The sequence below is a fragment of the Cervus canadensis genome, chromosome 26 (genome assembly GCF_019320065.1).
Source record: "Cervus canadensis isolate Bull #8, Minnesota chromosome 26, ASM1932006v1, whole genome shotgun sequence".
In the NCBI taxonomy this organism is placed as follows: domain Eukaryota; kingdom Metazoa; phylum Chordata; class Mammalia; order Artiodactyla; family Cervidae; genus Cervus; species Cervus canadensis.
This window is the reverse complement of record NC_057411.1, coordinates 1,263,934-1,288,838: the sequence shown is the minus strand read 5'-3', so window position 1 is coordinate 1,288,838 and position 24,905 is coordinate 1,263,934. Positions and strand designations below refer to the sequence as shown.

Genomic DNA, 24,905 nt, shown 5'->3' with positions numbered 1-24,905 from the left:
AGAAAGTGTTCTAGTTTCGTTCTTTTACAAGTGGTTGACCAGTTTTCCCAGCACCACTTATTTCATAGTAAATTTATTGGGTGAAAAGTCTGTTTATCTGTGACAGAGTCAGAATTCTTCCCTCCCTTGTAAAAGCTGATAAAAATCTAACTCCCAATGGTCATGGCATCTGTAATTCTAGAAAACAATAGGTCTTAGGAAGCATTTCCTGAAATAGGTCTTCCAGAACAGCACCTTTTCAAGAACTCCATGAAGAAAAAGGCTTCCAAAAAAAAAAAGAAAAGAAAAAGGCTTCCATGGAAAAATGAATTTGGAGAATCTACACGACATTCTCCTTGAAGTTCCCCACAAACAGTAGAAGATTCAAGGCTCTGAAGAATCCCAAAGAGACAATTTGTGTGAAGACCAGGGAACACATTGCAGGGTTGGGTTCCCTGGTCCAAGAAGACGAAGCAGCCCCAGCACTCCAACCCCAGAAGTCAATTGCAGAAGGGTCAATTTCATCCAGTGGCACTCAAGATCTTCTGACAATTACTATCTTTTCCAAAATATACTTCACATCACCTTGCAAGACATTATTTTGGTTGTTTCACTAAAATTATGGCTTAAACTATACTGAAATGAGGCTATAACATACCCATTTATCATATTTTTTGTTGCTCACCTAATAGGAGATGGAGTTAGCTGCCTGGCTAACTTACTAATTGCCAGCGATATTGTGGAAAGTATGATGTTCATTCTGGCAACCTTAGGAGAAAAATTTTGAGCATGAAATTACCCAATCACATTGCATTTGAAAGAAGAAAATTCATTCCAGCTTCATTTTCAAGGCCCATATTCACTCACTGCATTAAGGCTTCACCGCTTTGGTATTTAAATGGCATATATTGAATGTCACTTATTCATATGGCCCCTGGACTCACATTTCAATGACCTAATGCAGTTTGGAATACTAGTTTCTTAGAATCTCCATAACATATTACCCTTAATTGTAGGTATGATATTATTTAAAGTCACACTACTAAGAAGTCTTTCATTTGACCCAAAATTTATAGAATGCTGTTGGCAGCAATCTGCCTCATGAAGGATTCTCAGGGTGCCTAAAAGTGAATTATAATGGTCTGCAACTTGCCTCATTTTTTAGGAATATAGTAGGTGGAACACAAGTAGGGTAGCAAGAAGTGTTACACAGATCTCTAAGCCCCTCTCCCCACACTCATTTTATTGTTCATGATGATCTTAGGATTATAGTTTCAGTGGATACTTGTTAAAAGAATGGCTAAAAGGATGAGTGGATGACATAGCTGAGTTACATTCTCTCATGACGTTCACCATACTTCCATTGTCTTGCATACCTTTCTTACATATAGATATTTGTCCTCAAATTAATTCAATTGATATGTGGCACTCTTAAATTTGCTCTACTGACTGTATTTTCTTCTTTCTTCCATCACACATGCTCTCTATGACAGGAAAAACAAAGGAATGCCACTGAACATGACATTAAGCTCAGAAGAGCCAGTACCTTGTCTATCGGTGTATCCCTAGCGGTGTATACTGTATCTATCACCCAGGAGAAGCTCATTGAACTTGCGAGTATATGAATGAATGAACAAACAAACAAAGCAATAAGCAAAAGAAATGATGCATAGAGGAACAAAAGAAAACATGATGGACTATTATTTTGAAATAAAAAGCCTTGAAGGAAGACTGCATGATGTACTCGATGAACAGTTTCCTTATCTTTTTTACGCTGTGTGGATCACAACAAACTGTGCAAAATTCTTAAAGAGATGGGAATACCAGACCACTCAACCTGCCTCCTGAGAAATCTGTATGCAGGTCAAGAAGCAACACTTAGAACTGGACATGAAACGACAGACTGGTTCCAAATCGGGAAAGGAGTACATGAAGGCTGTATATTGTCACCCTGCTTATTTAACTTATATGCAGAGTACATCATGAGAAATGCTGGGCTGGATGAAGCACAAGCTGGAATCAAGATTGCTGGGAGAAATATCAATAACCTCAGATATGCAGATGACAGAAAGTGAAGAGGAACTAAAGAGCCTCTCAATGAAAGTGAAAGAGGAGAGTGAAAAAGTTGGCTTAAAACTCAACTTTCAGAAAACTAAGATCATGGCATCCAGTCTCATCACTTCATGGCAAATAAATGTGGAAACAATGGAAGTAGTGACAGACTTTATTTTGGGGAGCTCCAAAATCACTGCAGATGGTGACTGCAGCCATGAAATTAAAAGACCACTGCTCCTTGGAAGAAAAGCTATGACCAACCTACACAGCATATTAAAAAGCAGAGCAAAGGTCCATCTAGTCAAAGCTATGGTTTTTCCAGTAGTCACGTATGGATGTGAGAGTTGGACTATAAAGAAAGCTGAGTGCCGAAGAACTGATACTTTTGAACTGTGGTGTTGGAGAAGACTCTTGAGAATCCCTTGGACTGCAACGAGATCCAACCAGTCCATCCTAAAGGAAATTAGTCCTGAATATTCATTGGAAGGACTGATGCTGAAGCTGAAACTCCAATACTTTGGCCACCTGATGCAAGGAACTGACTCATCTGAAAAGACCCTGATGCTGGGAGGGATTGAAGGCAGGAGGAGAAGGGGACGACAGAGGATGAGATGGTTGGATGGCATCACCGACTCAATGGACATGGGTTTGAGTAAGCTCCAAGAGTTGGTGAAGCCTGGAGTGCTGCTGTTCATGGGGTCGCAAAGAGACAGACACGACTGAGAGACTGAACTGAACCGATCTGACACCTGGATTTCTTGTGGGAAGCAACTGAAATCATGTGCATGAAAACTCTATAAAAACAGTACAGAACTACTCAGAGAGTGTGTCTCAAATATGAAGACAATAAATTGTGAATAAACTGAAGCTGGCAATTATGCTACAGCAGGGAACTGCAGCATCACAGAGTCAACCCCAGAGCAGAGGCGCTGTTGATATTTTTTTTACGGAATTTGCAGCCATGGTTCAGGCCTCACAGAAGAGAGGTAGATGAAGGGAATCTGCAAGGAAAGCATATCATTGCAAAGAACTTAGAGGTACAGAAGAATTTTTTTCTTGATTTTATTATTAGAGGTTAAACTGATAATACAATAACTAACATTTACCCAGGTTACAATAAAAGTTTATCATTTTTCAAAGTCACCAAGGTTAAGGGGCATGCCTTGATGAAATGAGTATAGGTCAGCCGCCTTCTGTTTTTGGACCCTTTCCACAAATTATTCTAGACTAACTGCCAGGCCCTGTGCAGTTACAGTTCAAATCAAAGACTTGGGAAATGGCAAGTGGCCTGACAGGATACAGAGCAAATAAACTGAGTACATACAACGTTTTTCCCAACCAGGTGCATTCCCACATTTCAGTCCTAAAAGAAATTCTGATATGTAGACATTCTCATTACTTAGTGAGATTTTAGAAAAGACCTTTTAGCCCATAACACAAAGTAATTGATTTATGGTTTTAATATACACCAGCTTTTCCAGGCATGCATTTACTATGCAAATCAAGGCACTGCTGTAAGTTATTATTCAAAACTTCACCAAGAGTTGTTCACCATTTCAGAAAACCCCTGGCATCCGTGTTTCTCACATCACCAATACAATGCACACTGATCTACATTTGTAGGTGGTAATTCTACATACAGGGGCAAGTGTCTGATGACTTCACTGCGTCTTCTAGGATCATTATACCCAAGGCTTTTTGTTGAAATACATTCTGTTTTATTAAAAATTTCCTTTTATTTCTGTTTATATTACAGTTTGAGTACTGTATCCACGGTTTAAAAGCATACATGCCTATAATCACACTAATTTTGAACTTCATTTCAGAATAGCCAGGATACATGTTATGAAAGGAGGCGCTGAGCCTGGGAGGGTTGACATAACTACCGATCCCATCCACCTGCCTCGCTCTTCGGTGAAAGTGAGGCTCAGAGAGGTGCAGGAACTGGCTTCAGGCCGCCAAGCAAGCTGATGACCAAGTCAAAACTGGATCTGCCTGGACACAGCTCTTCTCTCAGCACTCGGCCCTGCCTCAAAACGGTGACTACACAGACACAGAGGGAGAACAGTGAAGCTTGCACTTCAGAATACGTTGGTGGCTCAGACTGTAAAGAATCTGCCTGCAACGTGGGAGACCCAGGTTTGATCCCTGGGTCGGGAAGATCCCCTGGAGGAGGGCATGGCAACCCACTCCAGTGTTCTTGCCTGGAGAATCCATGGACAGAGAAGTCTGGCAGGCTGCAGTCTATGGGGTGGAGGCTAGAGAGGTCTCTCCCTCGCCTGTGTCCCAGCACGAAAGACAGATGCTTTAGAGAAGTTTTTCTTTTTGTTATCTGTGGGGGTTTTCATTTTGTTTTTATTTATTTTCACCCAAATAGCCCCAGCTGCTGGTTCTGGAGCTGAACTTACGCAAACTGAGCTGCGACCAATCCAGAGCTTCTCTCTAAAAGGCACATGGCAAAAGTGGTCATTTGCGAAACTTGCGTTTAAAGATGGCATTAAAATGGACCAAAAAAAAAAGCAAAAACAACATTACTTATCATTCCATCAAGAGCTTGAACTTTTTCAACAGTACTTCACAGTGGAGAAATCAAGGGACAGACATTCTGTTTAAAATCTACAAATGGTTCCCTTAGCTTTTAGCCTTGAGTTTCAGAGTCTCAGTCAGATGGAGTTCTTTTTTGCTTTTTAAGATTTAAAAAAAATTTTTCTTCTTTAGTACATTTTTCTAAATTGAATTTTTCACAAAGCAAAAATCAAAAACAATAGTGCTATTTTATTTTTTAATTGTTTAGCATAGCTAAATGTCATTTATTAATCAGCTATTCAGTGAGAACTCTTCTGCATTCCAGGCGTGTCCCTTTTTTTTTTTTTTCATGGAAACGCATTTCATTTTAAATACAGCAGTGTGTGCAAGTCAATCCCAAACTCCTAATCTATCCCTCCCCCTCCTCAGCCTTCTCCCAGAGTAAACATAAATTTGTTCTGTAAGTCTGGTGAGTCTGTTTCTGTTTTGTAAATAAGTTCATCTGTATCATTTTTTTAGGTTCCATGTGTAAGCAATATCATACAACATTTATCTTTCTCTGTCTGACTTACTTCACTTAGCATGGTAATCTCCAGGCCCATCCATGTTGCTACAGATGGCATTCGTTCATTCTTTTAATGGTTGAGTAGTATTCCAATATATGTACCAATCTTCTTTATCCATTCATCTGTTGATGTATACTTAGGTTGCTTCCATGTCTTGGCTGTTGTACATAGTGCTGCTATGAACATTGGGATGCATGTATCCCTTCGAATTCACTTTTTTCTCTGGATATATGCCTAAGATTGCATTGCTGGGTTGTATCGGTAGCTCTATTTTTACTTTCTTAAGGAACCGCCATACTGTTCTCCATAGTGACTGCACCAGTTTACACTCCCACCATCGGTGTCAGATGGAGTTCTTAGGAGATCTGAGTTTATAACCAACTAAGTAGAATAGGTAAAAAATGTCAGGATGTAGCTTTTATATTTAACATGTACATTAAAAGTTCATTCAGAAACATTCCCAGGAGATAAACACAAGGTAACTAACATATAGTCTCCAAGTTAACTTCTACCCAAATCACCACTCCACATTTATGAAGCAAGAGAACTCTCTCAAGTAAGTAGCTTCAACCAACAGTGCTCAACTAAACCAAACCAGGCACTCCAAAGTAGGAAAAGAGAAGCCAACCAATGAACTATATTTTCCTAAATCATCATCATGTACATGTAGCCTGAAGTCCCTGTTATGCTATAAGTTCCCCAACTTGAGACTGGGGCTGTCTTCCAAGTCCCCAAAGAAAATAAAAACAGCCCAGATTGTTTTCCAGCTAAATCTAAAACCAGCAATTATAATATTTATGATCAGTCTGCAAATTGAAATGACTTTTCTTGTCTTTTGGACATAGCACAGTAAAAGTTTTCCACTTTAGCTGTTATAAAAGAGCCTCGTGTTTCAGGTTGAGAATCCTGAACCTGTATAATGGACTTTGCTTCAAATGAATATGATCCTAAACACCTAGGCAATAGTTTTTATCAAATTAAGGGAATCTGTATCTATAAAAATAAAATAAAATGCAATATATCTGCAGTTACAAATGCGCTAAGCCAAAACATTTAACTCTCTGTGTGAAGTGATACACAGAATTGCCTTGTCACATTAGCTTAGGTGAGGTCTGAGGCAACACAGCAGGAAGGTGGAAGCGCTGGGTAAGCTGGCCATTGTAGGTGTCCTGGGCAGAGGAACACAGCTGGTGGTTTTAAAACCCTAGGGAGAAAACAAAGGGCTCATTATTATAGTTGATTTATTAGACTTTCTTTTGAGAAGACCTAAACAAAACACGGTGGTTTCAAAACACGGTTTTAGCTTTCAAACTTGGTGGTTAATCCAAGTTTGAAAGCGAACGCCCAGAGATAAATCCACGAACCTATGGACACCTTATTTTTGACAAAGGAGGCAAGGATATACAATGGAAAAAAGACAACCTCTTTAACAAGTGGTGCTGGGAAAACTGGTCAACCACTTGTAAAAGAATGAAACTAGAACACTTTCTAACACCATACACAAAAATAAACTCAAAATGGATTAAAGATCTAAATGTAAGACCAGAAACTATAAAACTCCTAGAGGAGAACATAGGCAAAACACTCTCCGACATAAATCACAGCAAGATCCTCTATGACCCACCTCCCAGAATAGTGGAAATAAAAGCAAAACTAAACAAATGGGACCTAATGAAACTTAAAAGCTTTTGCACTACAAAGGAAACTATAAGTAAGGTGAAAAGACAGCCCTCAGATTGGGAGAAAATAATAGCAAATGAAGAAACAGACAAAGGATTAATCTCAAAAATATACAAGCAACTCCTGCAGCTCAATTCCAGAAAAATAAATGACCCAATCAAAAAATGGGCCAAAGAACTAAATAGACATTTCTCCAAAGAAGACATACAGATGGCTAACAAACACATGAAAAGATGCTCAACATCACTCATTATCAGAGAAATGCAAATCAAAACCACAATGAGGTACCATTACACGCCAGTCAGGATGGCTGCTATCCAAAAGTCTACAAGCAATAAATGCTGGAGAGGGTGTGGAGAAAAGGGAACCCTCTTACACTGTTGGTGGGAATGCAAACTAGTACAGCCGCTATGGAAAACAGTGTGGAGATTTCTTTAAAAACTGGAAATAGAACTGCCATATGACCCAGCAATCCCACTTCTGGGCATACACACTGAGGAAACCAGATCTGAAAGAGACACGTGCACCCCAATGTTCATCGCAGCACTGTTTATAATAGCCAGGACATGGAAGCAACCTAGATGCCCATCAGCAGATGAATGGATAAGGAAGCTGTGGTACATATACACCATGGAATATTACTCAGCCGTTAAAAAGAATTCATTTGAATCAGTCCTAATGAGATGGATGAAACTGGAGCCCATTATACAGAGTGAAGTAAGCCAGAAAGATAAAACACATACAGCATACTAACATATATATGGAATTTAGAAAGATGGTAACGATAACCCTATATGCAAAACAGAAAAAGAGACACAGAAGTACAGAACAGACTTTTGAACTCTGTGGGAGAAGGTGAGGGTGGGATGTTTCAAAAGAACAGCATGTATATTATCTATGGTGAAACAGATCACCAGCCCAGGTGGGATGCATGAGACAAGTGCTCGGGCCTGGTGCACTGGGAAGACCAGAGGAATCGGGTAGAGAGGGAGGTGGAGGGGGGATCGGGATGGGGAATACGTGTAACTCTATGGCTGATTCATATCAATGTATGACAAAACCCACTGCAATGTTGTGAAGTAATTAGCCTCCAACTAATAAAAAATTTAAAAAAATTTTTTTAAATAAATAAATAAATAAAAGAAATCAATCTAATTTTCTAGCTGTAGTATAAATGAGAAATAAAACAAAGCAGTTTATAATAAAATAAAAAAAAAAGCGAACGTGTTAGTCGCTCAGTCGTGTCCAACTCTTTGTGACCCTATGGACGCTATGGACTGTAGCCTGCCATTCTCCAGGAAGCAAAACATTCATATTGCTGCTCCATGCTAAGTACTAAGAGAAGCATTAAAAAACAGAAATCTTGCTCCACCTAGACAATCCCACTTACTTGGCAATCCACATCTTATCGGAGAAGGGCTCCGGCTTCGAGATATCTGGAAAATATAAAAGTGTAATGCAAATTACCAAGTAGATGAAGCTCAAACAATGAATCCTTTGGATGTTTTTTCCCCTAAATCCAGCTAAACAATTGTTCTGAAGCAGTTTACAGCTATGGCGGCTTTGCCCTGAAGTTTTTGCCCTATGATTCCTATTATACTTCCCAAAGTGCATATATACTCAATTTAGCTTAAATTATTCAGTGGCCTGGGTTTTGTTGGCTTTTGTGTTGGTGGTTGTTAACAGTTGCTAAACATTTTTTGAGATTGGATGCTCACTGGCCATACTGAATTCCATGACTTCCAGAAGATATTATTATAATTATGAAGATTAATTAAGACCAAAATTATCAAATACTCTCTGGAACATTCTTTATATGAATTATCTCATGTGCCCAAAATGCTGCCTATTAAAGGGAGTCCCTGGGAAGCCAGAAAAGACCCACATGTCAAATCTCATCTTTGCTTTCACTGAGCAAAAACCACCTATCCCGGTTACCTATAAGCCTGACATGGCTCAGAAATAATTGACTGAAGGCATCATTCTTACTCTGAGCCTTCACTTTAAATAGACACTAGCAAAGATGGAGGCTTTTCTGCCTATGAAGTCTCGAACAAGTCAACCAGATTAACCAAAAATATTTGCACCAGTCTTCTAAAGAGATGATGGTGGATAGGGACAGAATTTTGGCAATAGTTTCACCTTTGAGAATGCATTTTATTCTTATCATGAGTTTTAAGTTTGTTTCAGTTCAGTCCAATTTAGTCGTTCAGTTGTGTCCGACTCTTTGTGACCCCATGAACTGCAGCACACCAGGCCTCCCTGTCCATCACCAACTCCTAGAGTCTACCCAAACCCATGTGCATTTTGTTGGTGATGCCATCCAACCATCTCATTCTCTGCTGTCCCCTTCTCCTCCTGCCCTCAATCTTTCCCAGCATCAGGGTCTTTTCAAATGAGTCAGTTCTTCACATCAGATGGCCAAAGTATTGGAGTTTCAGCTTCAACATCAGACCCCCCAAGAACACCCAGGACTAATCTCCTTTAGGATGGACTGGTCAGATCTCCCTGCAGTCCAAGGGACTCTCAAGAGTCTTCTCCAACACCACAGTTCAAAAGCATCAATTCTTGGGTGCTCAGCTTTCTTTATAGTCCAACTCTCACATCCATACATGACCACTGGAAAAACCATAGCCTTGACTAGACGGACCTTTGTTGGCAAAGTAATGTCTCTGCTTTTTAATATGCTATCTAGGTTTGGTCATAACTGTCCTTCCAAGGAGTAAGCGTCTTTTAATTTCATGGCTGCAATCACCCTCTGCGGTGATTTTGGAGCCCCCAAAATAAAGTCTGTCACTGTTTCCACTGTTTCCCCATCTATTTGCCATGAAGTGATGGGACCGCACGCCATGATCTTAGTTTTTTGAGTGTTGAGTTTTAAGCTAACTTTTTCACTCTCCTCTTTCACTTTCATCAAGAGGTTCTTGAGTTCTTCTTCACTTTCTGCCATAAGGGTGGTGTCATCTGCACAGCTGAGGTTATTGTTATTTCTCCCGGCAATCTTGATTCCAGCTTGTGCTTCCTCCAGCCCAGTGTTTCTCATGAGTACTCTGCATATAAGTTAAATAAGCAGGGTGACAATATACAGCCTTGACATACTTTTCCTACTTGGAACCAGTCTGCTGTTCCATGTCCGGTGCTAACTGTTGCTTCCTGACCTGCCTACAGGTTTCTCAAGAGGCAGGTCAGGTGGTCTGGTATTCCCATCTCTTTCACAATTTTCCAGTTTATTGTGATCCACACAGTTTTTCTGAAACTCTCTTGCTTTTTCGATGATCCAGCAGATGTTGGCAATTTGATCTCTGGTTCCTCCGCCTTTTCTAAAACCAGCTTGAACATCTGGAAGTTCACAGTTCACATATTGCTGAAGCCTGGCTTGGAGAATTTTGAGCATTACTTTACTAGCGTGTGAGATGAGTGCAATTGTGCAGTAGTTTGAGCATTCTTTGGCATTACCTTTCTTTGGGATTGGAATGAAAACTGACCTTTTCCAGTCCCTGTGGCCACTGCTGCGTCTTCCAAATTTACTGGCATATTGAGTGCAACACTTTCACAGCATCATGTTTTAGAATTTGAACTAGCTCAACTGGAATTCCATCGCCTACACTAGCTTTGTTCGTAGTGATGCTTCCTAAGGCCTACCTGACTTCACATTCCAGGATGTCTGGCCCTAGGTGAGTGAGTGATCACACCTTCATGATTATCTGGGTCATGAAGACCTTTTTTGTACAGTTCTTCTGTGTATTCTTGCCACCTCTTCTTAATATCTTCTGCTTCTGTTAGGTCCATACCATTTCTGTCCTTTATTGAGCCCATCTTTGCATGAAATGTTCCCTTGGTATCTCTAATTTTCTTGAAGAGATCTCTAGTCTTTCCCATTCTATTGTTCTATTCCATTCTCTATTTCTTTGCACTGATCACTGAGGAAGGCTTTCTTATCTCTCCTTGCTATTCTTTGGAACTCTGCATTCAGATGGGAATATCTTTCCTTTTCTCCTTTGCTTTTCATTTCTCTTCTTTTCACAGCTATTTGTAAGGCCTCCTCAGACAGTCATTTTGCTGTTTGGCATTTTTTTTTCTTGGGATGGTCTTGATCCGTGTCTCCTGTACAATGTCACGAACCTCCGTCCAGAGTTTGTTTACCCAGGGAGAAAAGAAAGAGGAGGGGCTCAAACATGTATAGGTACTTATCACAGAGGGACGCTGCCCGTTGATAAATCTCCAGTGAGTGTCCAGAGTTAAAACGTGTCATGGCTAAGGACAAGTGGCTAATACTGCTCTTGCTTCTGATATAACACTCTCTTAGGATGAGGAGAATTTTTATTCTCCCAGTATAAAACTCGTAAGATGTCTCTTTATTAGCCCATTAATGCACAATCCTTTTGCTTTTACCTATGGTGAATACTTCTTTGGCAATAAGGATAATTAAGTTATATTAAAATCTGCAAGAGCAAAAGAACCATGTCTGACACACGCCTTTGCATTCTCAGGCCATTTTGTTCCTATGGTTAGTCTTCCCCAACCCATAAAAACTCTGTAAGATCACATACCACCTCCCCCATGAACCAAATCCAGAGGGAATGACTGCCTCCTCTGATGGCTTTAGTACATGGTGCCTCTTTTATGGACTCGATCATATACCACATTCAGTTTCTTTGTTTAAATCATACTGATCCTCCCATACTGATCTTCCTGTATTGAAACCCATTCAGGAAAGAGAACATGTTTAATCATTTGTGTGTTGCCCCTCTCCCCTAGTCTAGCATCAACGCAGTACAGGAGAAGCGTTTAACGGAAACTTTATTAAACATAATGTTTTGCTGAGAGGGGTTTAGAAGTGTAGGGCTAGAGTTGCATCACTAGAGATAATTTCAGAGAAATGGAGCCTTGACAAATGCAATCCTCCTTCTTCACCATTCTCCTCAAAACTAGGTTGAACAAATATTTAAGGAATTTTTATTTGAAGGAAAAGCAAATTGTTAGCCAATCTGGTATCCACATGTCTTGGTCCAGACATGTATTCGAAAGGCATTAACTAAATATTATGATTGAATGAATGAACAGTGGTGATTCATAATAATGTCAGGTTTTAGGGGTATTATTGCCACAGTCTTCGGAGGTGTTTTTGCTTTTTTTTTTTTTCTTTGACAGACTTCTTAGTAATCCTAAGAACAAATATACAGAGACTAATCTTAATTCTTCCTACTTTGAAATTTGGAGGAAAATCAATACCTGAAATGCCCTTTATACAGTACTGAAATACAGATCATTTGAGCAACTTCTCCAAGTTCATACAAGAACTTCTAGAGGAACCAGGGACTGCTGTGTGCAGAGATCAGTTGACTAAGATGTCCCATTCTCTGTTCAGAAAACTAATTGATAGCTAATAACCTATTTTCATTTAAAGATAATAATAAAGCAATGAAATAACTAATAAAGAAAAAAAAACTACCTCTATTTCCTTCTTTCTAGAATGATAAATTCCTTAGCCCAAGGTCAGATAGAAATCAATCTAAGCTGACTTCAGCAGGTTCTCTTTCTACCTCCAGACTTACCATCACCTCTTTTATAGGTAACTGTGGATGAAAAAATACATAAGATGATTTTGTGTAAAAACAATGAGACAGATACGTACCATGCCTAAACCAATACGGGTACGAGGGCAGATGGGGCTTAAACTCCTGCTTCGACATCGACTTACAGGTCGCACTGAATTCCACTGAAAAAAAAAAGAAAGAGAAAAATAGTCAATGGTTTGTAAGAGCCCATGTGGCTTAAAACAATACTTATATCCCATAGAATGAACAAGAAATTTTCTGACATGCTTACACTTGCCTGTTACTGGTCATCAGCATGAGGGACACTAATTTCTTATAGCTGCCCAATACTTGACAATAATTCTAGGATATTTCTCAATGAAATCTCCTTACAATGAACTTTGGGATATTCAAATTCTTGGGGCTAATGGAACTGTTGCAGGAAGGGAGACCCCTTTCAGGGCCTGACACTGGGCTCTTGTCTAACACTCGGAAATGAATTGTCCGAGGAGACACATGTGCTGACAAAGCAAGAGATTTTATTGGGAAGGGCACCCGGGTGGAGAGCAGGAGGGTGAGGGAACCCAGGAGAACTGCTCTCCCAGTTGGGTTTTATGGTGATGGGATTAGTTTCCAGGTTGTCCTTAGCTGATCATTCTGACTCAGAGTCCTTCCTGGTGGTGCATGCCTTGTTCAGCCAAGATGGATGCCAGAGAGAAGGATTCGGGAGGTGGTCGGACAGGTGGTGTCTCCTTTTGACCTTTCCCAAACTCTTCCATTTGGTGGTGGCTTATTAGTTCCATGTTCCTTACCAGGACCTCCTGTCATAAAACAACTCATGCAAATGGTTACTGTGGTGCCTGGCCAGGGTGGGTGGTTTCAATCAGTGTGCTTCCCCTAACAACTCTCCCCTGAGAGACTTCATACTCACGATACTTCTTGGGAATTGGGGCGGAGGTCTCTTTCTTCTGTAACTTTTTTCTGCTATGCATGGGCTTAGGCCTGCCTAGCAGAGCAGAAGTCTCTCTCTACCTGATCTAAGTCAAGGTACTTTTTGCCTAAAACCAGCATTTGCCCTTGTAATAACAGCAGTTTAGTTTGAAACTGTTGGCTCCTCTCAGAGATGAAATAGACAGGGGCCAAACAGAAGACCTGAGAGGATGGTCATCACTGGTCTCCAGAAACAGGAGGCAACATTTGGGGTGAGGGCTGCAGGGTTTGTGGCAATTTTTTTTTTTTTTTTTTTTTGACTGGTTGGTGGTGAGGCAACAGAGTTATGCTCCAGGAATCTTGTGTTTACTCTGAAGTTACCATCCTCCACCTGGGTCAGGGCTCCAGTTCACACCTTAAAATGATGCTCAAACAGAGGAGAAACTACACCACACCAGGATGAGAAGATGATGACATCAGAGGTAGACAGTTTGCCCAAGATGCTGGACCTGATTTGTATGATCATTTATAAAGTTTTCTTGACTTCTTAGACCTTTGCATATAAATCAAATGCTTTTCTATCATAGGCCTGATCCTATGCTAGTTTTAGAAATCAATCCAATTGTTGCGTTTGTGGCCAATTACCTGTGTCTAGTTCTGGGTTGCCTTGGTAAATTTCTCTACTACAAGGCTCTAACTGGTTGGCCCTGAGAAAATTTACTTTAAAAAAAAATTATAGTCATATTCAGGTCACTGTGATATTACTAGATGGGATCCCCTCACTGGGCCAATTAATAATGCCTCCTCTGACTCTGGCCATAAATTTGAGCTTTCTTCTATTACTCAAGCTCAATCAGAGCAACAAGCAAAGTTTCAGCAAAGGAGGAAAAAAATCTCCCACAATTATGGGATTGATTTATATAGATTACCAGGCTATGGTAATTTAGGTTTAAAGTCTCCTCTACATTAGAAACAACTAAATCATACTAAGGATAATCAGTCTAGTAACACTAGAAAACTGGGCTATGTGTCTTATAGACAGTGCAATATATAATTTCCCTGGAAGATAAAGATTCATACAGAGTAGACTAAGTCAGACGACCTGGGATATACTGGGCTACATCTAATGGAAGCTCTTAACTTAAGTCTTACTTGTGACTTTACTAATACTGCTGGCTATGTTATTTGTATTTCACCTATTTTACAACATTTCTGTTTCTTACACTGCCAAATGTGTGACTGAGGCCTCTGATAGAATAATATATAGTTCCCTATGAGATCGATGATGGTAACAGTGTAACTCTAGCTATGCGAAGAGGCAACAACAGGGAATGTTTTCCTGGACCAAGAGGCTAGTAAGACAGGTGGTCCAGAGAATTCTGGATACTGTTTTATGGCCTAGTCCAGTAACAGCACATTGAGTGGCCTGTCAACAAAATCTTTGCCAAACCTGAGAATGGACATTCTCAGCACCATGAGATAAAATGGTCATTAAGTGTCCCCCTCAGAATCATGGTCAAGTTTATGAACAAAAAGTGGCTCTGCCAACTGAAAACTGACACTTGCCACCTACATCTACAAAGATTAAATCATGGCCACTGCAACTGCAGACCTTCAACTCCCCTGAAAGGAGTTCAGGGTGAAAATCAGGAATGAGGCACTCTGTGCTCTGGGAAAAACTGGCATAACAGGCCTTCAGATAGTTAGATCTTTTCAGAAGAAGATTTTATGAGTCCCAATTCTTGCATCTTCTCATACCTAGAGAAACACTGATGTCATTAATGGTGAAATCTGCTTTGGATATTAAGAAAAATTATACAATTAAAAGTCAAAATAGAGTAGCTATGGTTCAGACATCCTGAGAAATAACCAGGTGATGCTATGGGTGTAATTTCAGATTAGACCTTGTATTGCTAAACACTTGAATTTTCTGAGTTGTGTCAGGCTTGGATGCCACCATTCTCAAAACAATGCTGGAAGCTAGTAACTGCAACCTTACTTTTTATGAAACTAGGCAACTGGCCACCTGGCTACAAGTCTCCCTGAAGTGCCAGGTCCAGACTGGGTTTCAGGCCTATTCTTCTAAAAAGAAATGAGATTTATTTTGTCTATTAAAAGTCCAGTTATCACTCCTCCAACTACTTCTAATTGGGTCTGTTACACCAAAATGGCAGACCAAGGGATTGAGATTTTAATCATAAAAGACTCAGATTTAGAACTTGGAACTCAAGAATACTTCCAATTCAGTGTCTATTCTCCAAGCTGAGGCAGTCCTATGCCCCATTTTGACAGAAAGTTATCACAATCATAGTTGCCCAGTTACCTAAATTAAAACTGAGCAGAACTCTGTGGGGCTCTGGAGTACAGATCCGTTCTGTGTTCTCCATTTCTTGTCTGTAGGATATAGGCTTCATTCAGCCTCCTTGACCTTTCCTGAGTTCCAAAGGGTGGATTCAAACAATTGCTAATCAGGGAAGGGGGAGGGGATACAGAAACAGGGGAGAAACAATCAAAGGTTGGTACAGCCTCCAGACAGGGTCCTAGTTCCTACTCAAAGAAATATGCATAACAATGTCTGAGTTCTTCTACAGAACTGGAGCCCTGACCCAGATGGAGGATGGTAACTTCAGAAACACAAGATTCCTGGAGCATAACTCTGTTGCCTCACCACCAACCAATCAAAAAAAAAAAAAAAAAAAAAATTTGCCACAAACCCTGCAGCCCTCACCCCAAATGTTGCCTCCTGTTTCTGGAGACCAGTGATGACCATCCTCTCAGGTCTTCTGTTTGGCCCCTGTCTGTTTCATCTCTGAGAGGAGCCAACAGTTTCAAGCTAAACTGCTGTTATTACAAGGGTAAATGCTGGTTTTAGGCAAAAAGTACCTTGACTTAGATCAGGTAGAGAGAGACTTCTGCTCTGCTAGGCAGGCCTAAGCCCATGCACAGCAGGAAGAAGTTACAGAAGAAAGAGACCTCCGCCCCAATTCCCAAGAAGTATCGTGAGTATGAAGTCTCTCAGGGGAGAGTTGTTAGGGGAAGCACACTGACTGAAACCACCCACCCTGGCCAGGCACCACAGTAACCATTTGCATGAGTTGTTTTATGACAGGAGGTCCTGGTAAGGAACATGGAACTAATAAGCCACCACCAAATGGAAGTTTGGGAAAGGTCAAAAGGAGACACCACCTGTCCGACCACCTCCCGGAATCCTTCTCTCTGGCATCCATCTTGGCTGAACAAGGCGTGCACCACCAGGAAGGACTCTGAGTCAGAATGATCGGCTAAGGACAACCTGGAAACTAATCCCATCACCATAAAACCCAACTGGGAGAGCAGTTCTCCTGGGTTCCCTCACCCTCCTGCTCTCCACCCAGGTGCCCTTTCCCAATAAAATCTCTTGCTTTGTCAGCACATGTGTCTCCTCGGACAATTCATTTCCGAGTGTTAGACAAGAGCCCAGTGTCAGGCCCTGAAAGGGGTCTCCCTTCCTGCAACAGAACTTTGTTTTGATGCAGAAGCTGTTAGAAATTACGTTGAAGTTTTCAACTGTTGGAGAATGTAAGCTCCATATGGGCAGGAATTTGTGGCCGTTTTGTTCATTGCTGGATCCCAAGCACCTAAACAGAGTGCTAGGGTTGTAAATAACTACCAAATAAAATGAATTAATGAATGAGTGCATGAGTGAATCACCACTGTGGACTTTCTACTCTCTAACTAAATCAAGGCTCAAAAAAGAAAACTATTTCCTATTATGAGATTTTACTAATCAAAGTCTTCTTATCAGATCCTTTCATCCAACCCTTTCCTTTTCTGCTTTTGATTTTAGGGTATTTTCTTTAAGTTTGGGAGTTTCAACTTGGGTAAATACTGATGGTGCACTTAAGGAGAGAGACAAAGGAAGTTAAAAGGCAATTGCTATTTGATGTAGAACATAGAAATAGTGGCTATTTCCTCTCCTCCCCTTACAAACTATACTGCAGACAGTCTACATTAAGAGTTTCTTAACAGAGGGTGATTGTTTTAAGGGCAAGAAGCACATTTTATGAGCTCACTTCATGTGAGCATGTGTGCTTCTCAAGTCAACATAACCAATTTCTACAGCCTCAGCTTTCATTGCACAGATTTCACTGAGATGCTATTTGCTCTAGTGAGATGTTTAAGCTGCAAAAATCCTTTTCTTAAGTTCTTTTAAAATATACTACTCTGCTTCTCACACTCTGCATGTGAAAAGCTGCCATGAAACACTTCCTGTCTTCTCCAAGTCAAAGAGGGCAGGAACTGAGACCACCCAGATGGTGGCTTTGCTCTGGACCCAGGAGCCTCTCTCCAGAATTCACTCACCTCCTTCTAGGAAGGACAGGGTAAAACTCCATCATGGGAAATGTGCAGAATATCCAAGCATTCACAGCAACCAGTTCCAACACCCAATCCCCACCTTAACACACACATGTTCACACACTTGCATACCTAAGATTCCACTTTGAAGGCTGTCCAATTATTTGACATGTTCAAAGCATTCTACAGCTCGTGTATATAGGAAACTGATTGACTACTCTCTCCCCACCTCCTCTGCCCTCTTTTTCTCCATCCCTCCCCTCCTTACACATCATACCAAGGAGAGAAAAACAGGACACATTCCAAACAGGACATATTTCCAAACAGAGAACTGTCAATAAATATTTGACCAACTGTGTTCTGAAAGTTAATCAATCACTTTTAAATGCTTAGAAATATAAAAAGCCTCCAACAAAGTGAGCTCAAAGGCTTTGCCCTTATAATAGCATAGTATAATAGCATAGTTTTTATAAGATGAAAAAGGCAAATAGGACCAGTTCTATCTTATAAAGAGGCTTCCCAGGTGGCTCAGTGGTATAGATTGGTCCGCCAAGGCAGGAGATGTGGGTTCAATCCCTGGGTCGGGAAGATCCCCTGGAGGAAGAAATGGCAACCACTCCAGTATTCTTGCCTGGGATATCCCAGAGGAGCCTGGTGGGCTACAGTCCACGGGGTGGTAAAGAGTCAGACACGACTTAGCAACTAAACCACCTCCATCTTACAAATAAAGCAATAGACAAAGAAATGACTGCCAGGAAATTCTGAAGACTCATGAATCAAAGAAAAGAATCCGTTCTTTCACAACCAGTCCCATTCCTCTCCTTTGTATGAAATCTTATCAAACAACCCTTGTGAACTTCTTTTATACAATCTTTGGGTTTATAAATGTTCTCGAACTTGTGAATCAAACACTTGGGATGAACTGTCACTACACAAGGCCACCGTACAAAAGCCCCTCTCTTGGTGACAGCTTCTCCCTTCATGATGACACAGTCATTCTCCATGAGAGCAGGCCACACGTGATAGAAGACCAAGGGAGCCGTGAAATCGGAGTCATAGCTTCGACGGTACCTATTATGAACACATAAAAGAACAAGCAAGAGAGGTTAAGCAGTTATGTAGCCTAACTGGGAGGGAAGGGTCATCAGTGTAAAATTTTCATCTTTTATTCTGTTCAAACCTCGACAAATATGGATCCTGATTCTATTATTAAAGAGATAGTTGTGGGCTCCTAGAATAGGAACCAGTTATAACAAGGACCCAACATGAGCTCACTAAGAATAAGTCATGTCATAGAGAACAGCCAAGAGGGAGGAGGTTAGGGGAGGGGTGGAGTGGGAGGTTGCTGTTAGCAGATGCAAACTAGTATATGTAGATGGATAAACAACAATGTCCTACTGTATAGCACAGTGAACTATATTCAATACCCTATGATAAACCATCTGGAAAAGAATATTTTTTTAAAATGCATATATATGTATAACTGAATCACTGTGCTGCACGGCAGAAATTAACACAACATCGTGGAAGTCCAGTGTGCTATCCATTGTACAACGGAGCAGCCCTAACACAGCATTGCAAATCAACTGTATTTCAATTTTAAAAATTAACAATAACAACAACAACAACAAAAACTCAAGTCATGTCAGACTAATCTTGTTCCTTCTCAGGATTACAAGAATTGTAATTCAGGGAAATGCTAGAGATGGAGAGCATCTGAAGTCCCATAAGCCACCTACAAGATTTATTATGTTATCTTTGTGGACAAAATAAGAGAAATACAGGTGGATGATTAAGGAGGTAGATTAGACACTGGTTCAATAATCATATCCAAAATGGGTAGGATGACCCATATCCAAAATGGGTCAATGAGAAAGAAGGTGCCCAGGGCTCACTCTCTCTCTCTCTCAATCCTGGGGTAAGTCAATATGTTCATCAATGACTCCCATGAAATACAGGAAAAATGTTCAAAGGTGGGGAGTGGGTAGGGAAAAAGAAACAGATGACTGTATCAAACAACAACAACAAAAAAAAAACAGTTCAAGAGGTTGGAACTATAATAAGCTAAATCTACTAAGATAACAACATAATGTGGACACACATGAGGTCCTGCAGTTGAGTCTTAAATGCATGTAACTGGGTTCAGGAGAGAGGGGACATATGTATACCTATGACTGATTCACACTTATGTATGGCAGAAACCAACACAATATTGTAAAGCAATTGTCCTCCAATTAAAAGTAAATAAATTTTTAATAAATAAAAAGCATGTAACTGCACAGATGATTGGCTCAATCACAGTAAAAGTGAAAAAAAAAAAAATGGTTTAGTTGAACTCAAAATGAGCCAACAGTGTTCTATGGCTGGAAAAAAAAGAAAAGAAAAGCTACTATAAATTAGAAGACTTAATAGAGAATAAAAATGGTGTTAGCCCCTCTAGTCTGGTCAGTTCAAACTTGGGGTTTACATTCAATGTGGACACTTTTAAAAATTTTTATTTACTTTTAATTGAAAGATAATTGCTTTACTATATTGGTTTGATTTCTGCCATACATCAACATGAATTAGCCATGGGTGTACATATGTCCCCTCCCTCTTGAGTCTCCCTCCTACCTCCCACCCTTTCCCACCCCTCTAGGTTGTTACAGAACCTCAGTGTGAGCCTGATTTCCACTGGCTCTATTTTACATATGGTAGTGTACATGCGTCCATGCCACCCTCTCCATTCATCTTATCCTCTCCTTCCTCCTCCGCTCTTGTCCCTAAGTCTGTTCTTTATGTCTGCATCTCCATTGCTGCCTTGCAAATAGGTTCATCAGTGCCATCTTTCTAGATCCCATATATATGCATGAGTGTATGGTATTTGCTTTTCTCTTTCTGACTTACTTCACTGTATAACAGGCTCTAGAGTTATCCACCTCTTTAGAACTGACTCAAATGTGTTCCTTTTTATGACTGAGCAATATTCCATGTATATATGTAAGTGTGGACACTTTTTGTTTAAAGGAATACTCAGACAAACATGGAGCACAAACCAAGAAAACCAGTCTAAATGTGAGGTCTCAAAAATCCCTTCAAATGAAAAAAATCTAAAACCATGAGGCTGGAGAAGGATGAGTAATTGATTTCAAATGTGTGAAAGGCTATCAGGGTAAGAATAAAAACAAACAAATAAAAAAAGGTTTAGTCTTGTTCTGTAAAACCCTAGGGTAGAACCAAATAAATTCAGTCATTATTAGGAACTCCAGTTTGAGCTCACAGCCACCCAGGAGTACAGGCCACAATGCCCCAAGAGACAGCATGTTACAGCAGGTATGTATACAAGCAGCAGGCCTGCCAGAAGTCTGTGAAATGAGCAGATTCCACAGACCAAAATGGGTGAATACTCCTCAGCAGTTAGGCAAAGGATCTGAGTGGACATTTTTCTGAGGAAGATATACAGATGGCCAACAGATATATGGAAAGATGTTCAACACCATTAATCACAGAGAAATCAAAATCACAATGAGCTATCACTTCACACCTGTTAGAAGAGTTGTTATCAAAAAGATGAGAAGTGCTGGAAAGGATGTGGAGAAAAAGGAACCCTTGTGCCCTATTGATGGGAATGTAAATTGGTATAGCCATTATGAAAAACTATACGGAGGTTTCTCAAAAAATTAAAAGCAGAATTACCGTATGATCCAGGAATTCCACTTCTAGGTATTTATCCAAAGAAAACTAAGCTCTAACTTGAAAAGATATATGCACGCCCATGTTCACTGCAGCATTATTTACAATAGCCAAGATAGACACTTAAGTGTTCAATGATGAATTAATGGTTAAAGAAGTTGTAGTATATATATACAATGGTATACTATTTAGCTATAAAAAGAGAATGAAATCTTGCCAATTGAGACAACATGGATGGACCTAGAAGGCATTATGAAATAAGTCAGACAGAGAAAGACAAATATCATACAATCTTACTTATAGCGGAATCTAAAACAAACAAAAACCAAGCTCACAGGTACAAAGAACAGACCAGTGGCTGTCAGAGGTAGGGGGCATGCAAAACAGGTTAGAGAGGTCAAAAGAGACACACTTTCAGTTACAGAATAAGTCACACAGAGGTATAATTGTTAACAATATAGTTAATAATACTGTACTGCAAATTTGAAAGTTGCTTAGAGAATAGATCTTAAAAGTTCTCATTGCAAGAAACAAATTTTTTTAACTATGTATGGTAACAGATGTTAAGTAGACTTTTCATGGTGATCATTTCACAATATATAAAAATATAGAATCATGTTGTAGACATGAAACTCATATGACATTAAATGTCAATTATACCTCAATAAAAATTTTTAGAAAATAAAAAGTAATACACGTTTGTATTTATATAGCACTTTTCTTTTAAAGTGTTCCAGAGTCCAGGTGCTCCTTAGTTCTCCCCAAAACCAATACACTCAATGGGAAACAGAAGGCCCCCTCTGAATCACATTTGACCAAGAAGGAAAATGACCCCAGGAGAGGCCCCACCCACTATAGTACAGAGTACATGGCAGGGCTTGGAAATCAGGTAATGTCTGCTGATTTCCCCACCCAGAGTTCTTTTCCCTAAATTGTTCCCAGGAAATAAAGACAATATCATTTGTTTATAAAGAATCCCTTAGCTTCTGCTTCTATGTCTCTTACCTGCAATCATTAAAAATTTCTCCATCGGCCCCAAATGCAATATCTAGGGGTGGTTCTAAAGTCTGCATTGCAAAGGCAATGCAACATATCTCCTGGATGAAGTTACTGAGGAGGCAAAAGTCAACTTCAGGAGGGAATGAAATCTTGGGATTGACATTCATGGCTCGGATCACATCCTGAAAAACAAAAAGATGGCATCATCTTGTTACCAACCTGCGAAAGATACACTGACAACCCCTAAGGACGTTATGACTGGTGGGAGGTGGGAAAAGGGCACAGGAGTGAAAATAAGGTAAACTAGAAAAGAAGTGTGTGTGCTGAAAGGAGGAAGACTCCCTAACAGAGGAGGAGGAAAGATGACAGAGAACAAATGACATACTAAAGGCCAAGGAAGTCTTCCCAAAAAACTAAAGTAAAGACTCTTAATAGCTTTTATTTATTATTTCCTACTATTTTTCTATTCTGGGCAAGTTATATGATTGCCAGCACAAAACTCTGCCTTGTTCATAATCTATAATAATACCAATTATAATCACTCAGGCTCAGTCACTTAGTCGTGTCTGACTCTTTGAGACCCATGGACTGTAGCCTGCCATGGGATTTTTTCAGGCAAGAATACTGGAGTGGGTTCCCATTTCCTTCTCCAGGGGAACTTCCTAACCCAGGGACAGAACCCACAACTCCTGCATTGGCAGGCAGAGTTGCCACTGAGCCACATGGGAAGCCCAACAATTATAATCTTGCTCTTATTGAGAGTTTTTTTTTTTTTTTGCTAAGAAAATTACCTGCTTCCTTTCATTTAATCCTCTCACAAACTCTGTGGGGTCATGACCATTGTTGCTCCCACTTAAGGATTAGAAAATCTAAGTACAGAAAGTGAAAGTGAAGTCGCTCAGTCATGTCCGACTCTGCAACACCATGGACTGTAGCCTAACAGGCTCCTCCGTCCGTGGGATTTTCTAGACAAGAATACTGGAGTGGGTTGCCATTTCCTTCTCCAGGAGGTCTTCCCAACCCAGGGATTGAACCCGGGTCTCCTGCATTGTAGGCAGACGCTTTACCATCTGAGCCACCAGGGAAGTCTAAGTACAGAAAAGTTAAGTAAATGTGCAAGGTCACACAGCTAGTAAGTGGCAGAGCCAGGATGCAAATCCATAACTATCTTTCCCAAAATCATTGCTCTTAAGCACTATGATATCCTGTCTTCCAACCTTAAGGACCTGTCTGAAGAATAGAACTACAAAGCTAAATATAGTTTCCCCATAAAATGTCTAAGAAAGAAATAGCCAATAATGACTGGTTCTATAGAGTACATTGGATGCTGCTCACTCCTGCTCTTCCATTATGTTCATAGAAGTGAGAGAGTCAATCCCTAAGCAGGTTGATACGAAGTCTGGGGCTCCCGAGGAGGAGCAAGGGGTCCAAGGCTCTCAAGGAGGAGAAAAGGACAAACATTTTTTTCTACATTGCTTTGTCTTAGTCAATATAACAATGTATCTTGCTCAAGGATATGTTTCTCCTTAACAAGAACCTTCTTACTAATCTTGTTATCTTAAAACTTGTATAATGTGGGAGTGGGTCTGGTTCAGTTCAGTTCAGTCCAGTCGCTCAGTCATGTCAGACTCCTTGCAACCCCATGGACTGCAGCATGCCAGGCCTCCCTGTCCATCACCAACTCCTGGAGCTTGCTCAAACTCCTGTCCATTGAAGTCGGTGATGCCATCCAACCATCTCATCCTCTGTAGTCCCCTTCTCCTTCTGCCCTCAATCTTTCCCAGCATCAGGGTCTTTTCAAGTGAGTCAGTTTTTCTCATCAGGTGGCCAAAGTATTGGAGTTTCGGCTTTAGAATTAGTCCTTCCAAAGAATATTCAGGACTGATCTGCTTTAGGATGGACTGGTTGGATCTCTTTGCAGTCCAAAGGACTCTCAAGAGTCTTCTCCAACACCACAGTTCAAAAGCATCAATTCTTCAGTACTCAGCTTTCTTTATAGTCCAACTCTCACATCCACCTGACAACTGGAAAAACCAATTTAAGATGCATGTTGTGGGAGTGGGTCTGATAAAAGTATATAAGGCCTCGCTAAGACTAGCGAGGAGGGCACTCTTCATCCCCCTTCTGATGTCTATGTCAGAAGCTTTCTCTGTCTGTTTTCATACTTTAATAAAACTCTGCTGCACAAAAGTTCTTGAGTGATCAAGCCTGGTCCCTGGTCCCAAAGTTAAATCTTCTTCAGAGATCACAAATCCGACATCGTTCACCATAAGCTATTAGAAGTGATAGTAAGCACTGGATGGATTTCTCAGTTATTAGCATTCAATGCAGCAGCTGTGGCAAACCAGTCCCAATAAAAGACCCAACACTTACATTAACACTGCTTTGGGAATCATATAGATCAAGATGACAGATGATATAATCCGAGACAGCATCCTCAAAGTCATTTGACCCTGCGCAAGATGGTGTCAGTGATTTCCTCACGCGGATCTTGAAGTGTCTGAATGCCATTTTGGCCACATGGAACGCCTCCTGCACATAAAATACAGCCAATGTATTTGGTGGGAGGAGAGGAGTAAAGAGGTCCAAAGCAAGGAACAAAGAAAGAATACCCAAAAAAATTCAG

The 24,905-nt window shown here is 40.4% G+C and overlaps 1 protein-coding gene and 1 non-coding gene across 2 annotated transcripts in view; both read right to left on the bottom strand.

Annotated features, from left to right (window-relative positions):
• Positions 1 to 3,065: 3,065 nt before the first annotated feature.
• Positions 3,066 to 24,905, bottom strand: part of SPATA18 (spermatogenesis associated 18) — a 52,584-nt gene continuing 30,744 nt past the window's right edge. Inside the window, exons 8-13 of the mRNA XM_043448452.1 lie at positions 24,653 to 24,811; positions 22,286 to 22,461; positions 18,556 to 18,679; positions 12,442 to 12,525; positions 8,197 to 8,242; positions 3,066 to 6,330 (exon numbers count right to left, since the gene is read on the bottom strand). Of these exons, the coding sequence (XP_043304387.1) occupies positions 6,323 to 6,330; positions 8,197 to 8,242; positions 12,442 to 12,525; positions 18,556 to 18,679; positions 22,286 to 22,461; positions 24,653 to 24,811 (597 nt within the window). The 3' untranslated portion in view covers positions 3,066 to 6,322. The remainder of the gene's footprint in view (positions 6,331 to 8,196; positions 8,243 to 12,441; positions 12,526 to 18,555; positions 18,680 to 22,285; positions 22,462 to 24,652; positions 24,812 to 24,905) is intronic.
• TRNAC-ACA lies at positions 23,293 to 23,364 on the bottom strand. The gene has a single exon. It is a non-coding gene; the product is annotated as a tRNA-Cys (tRNA).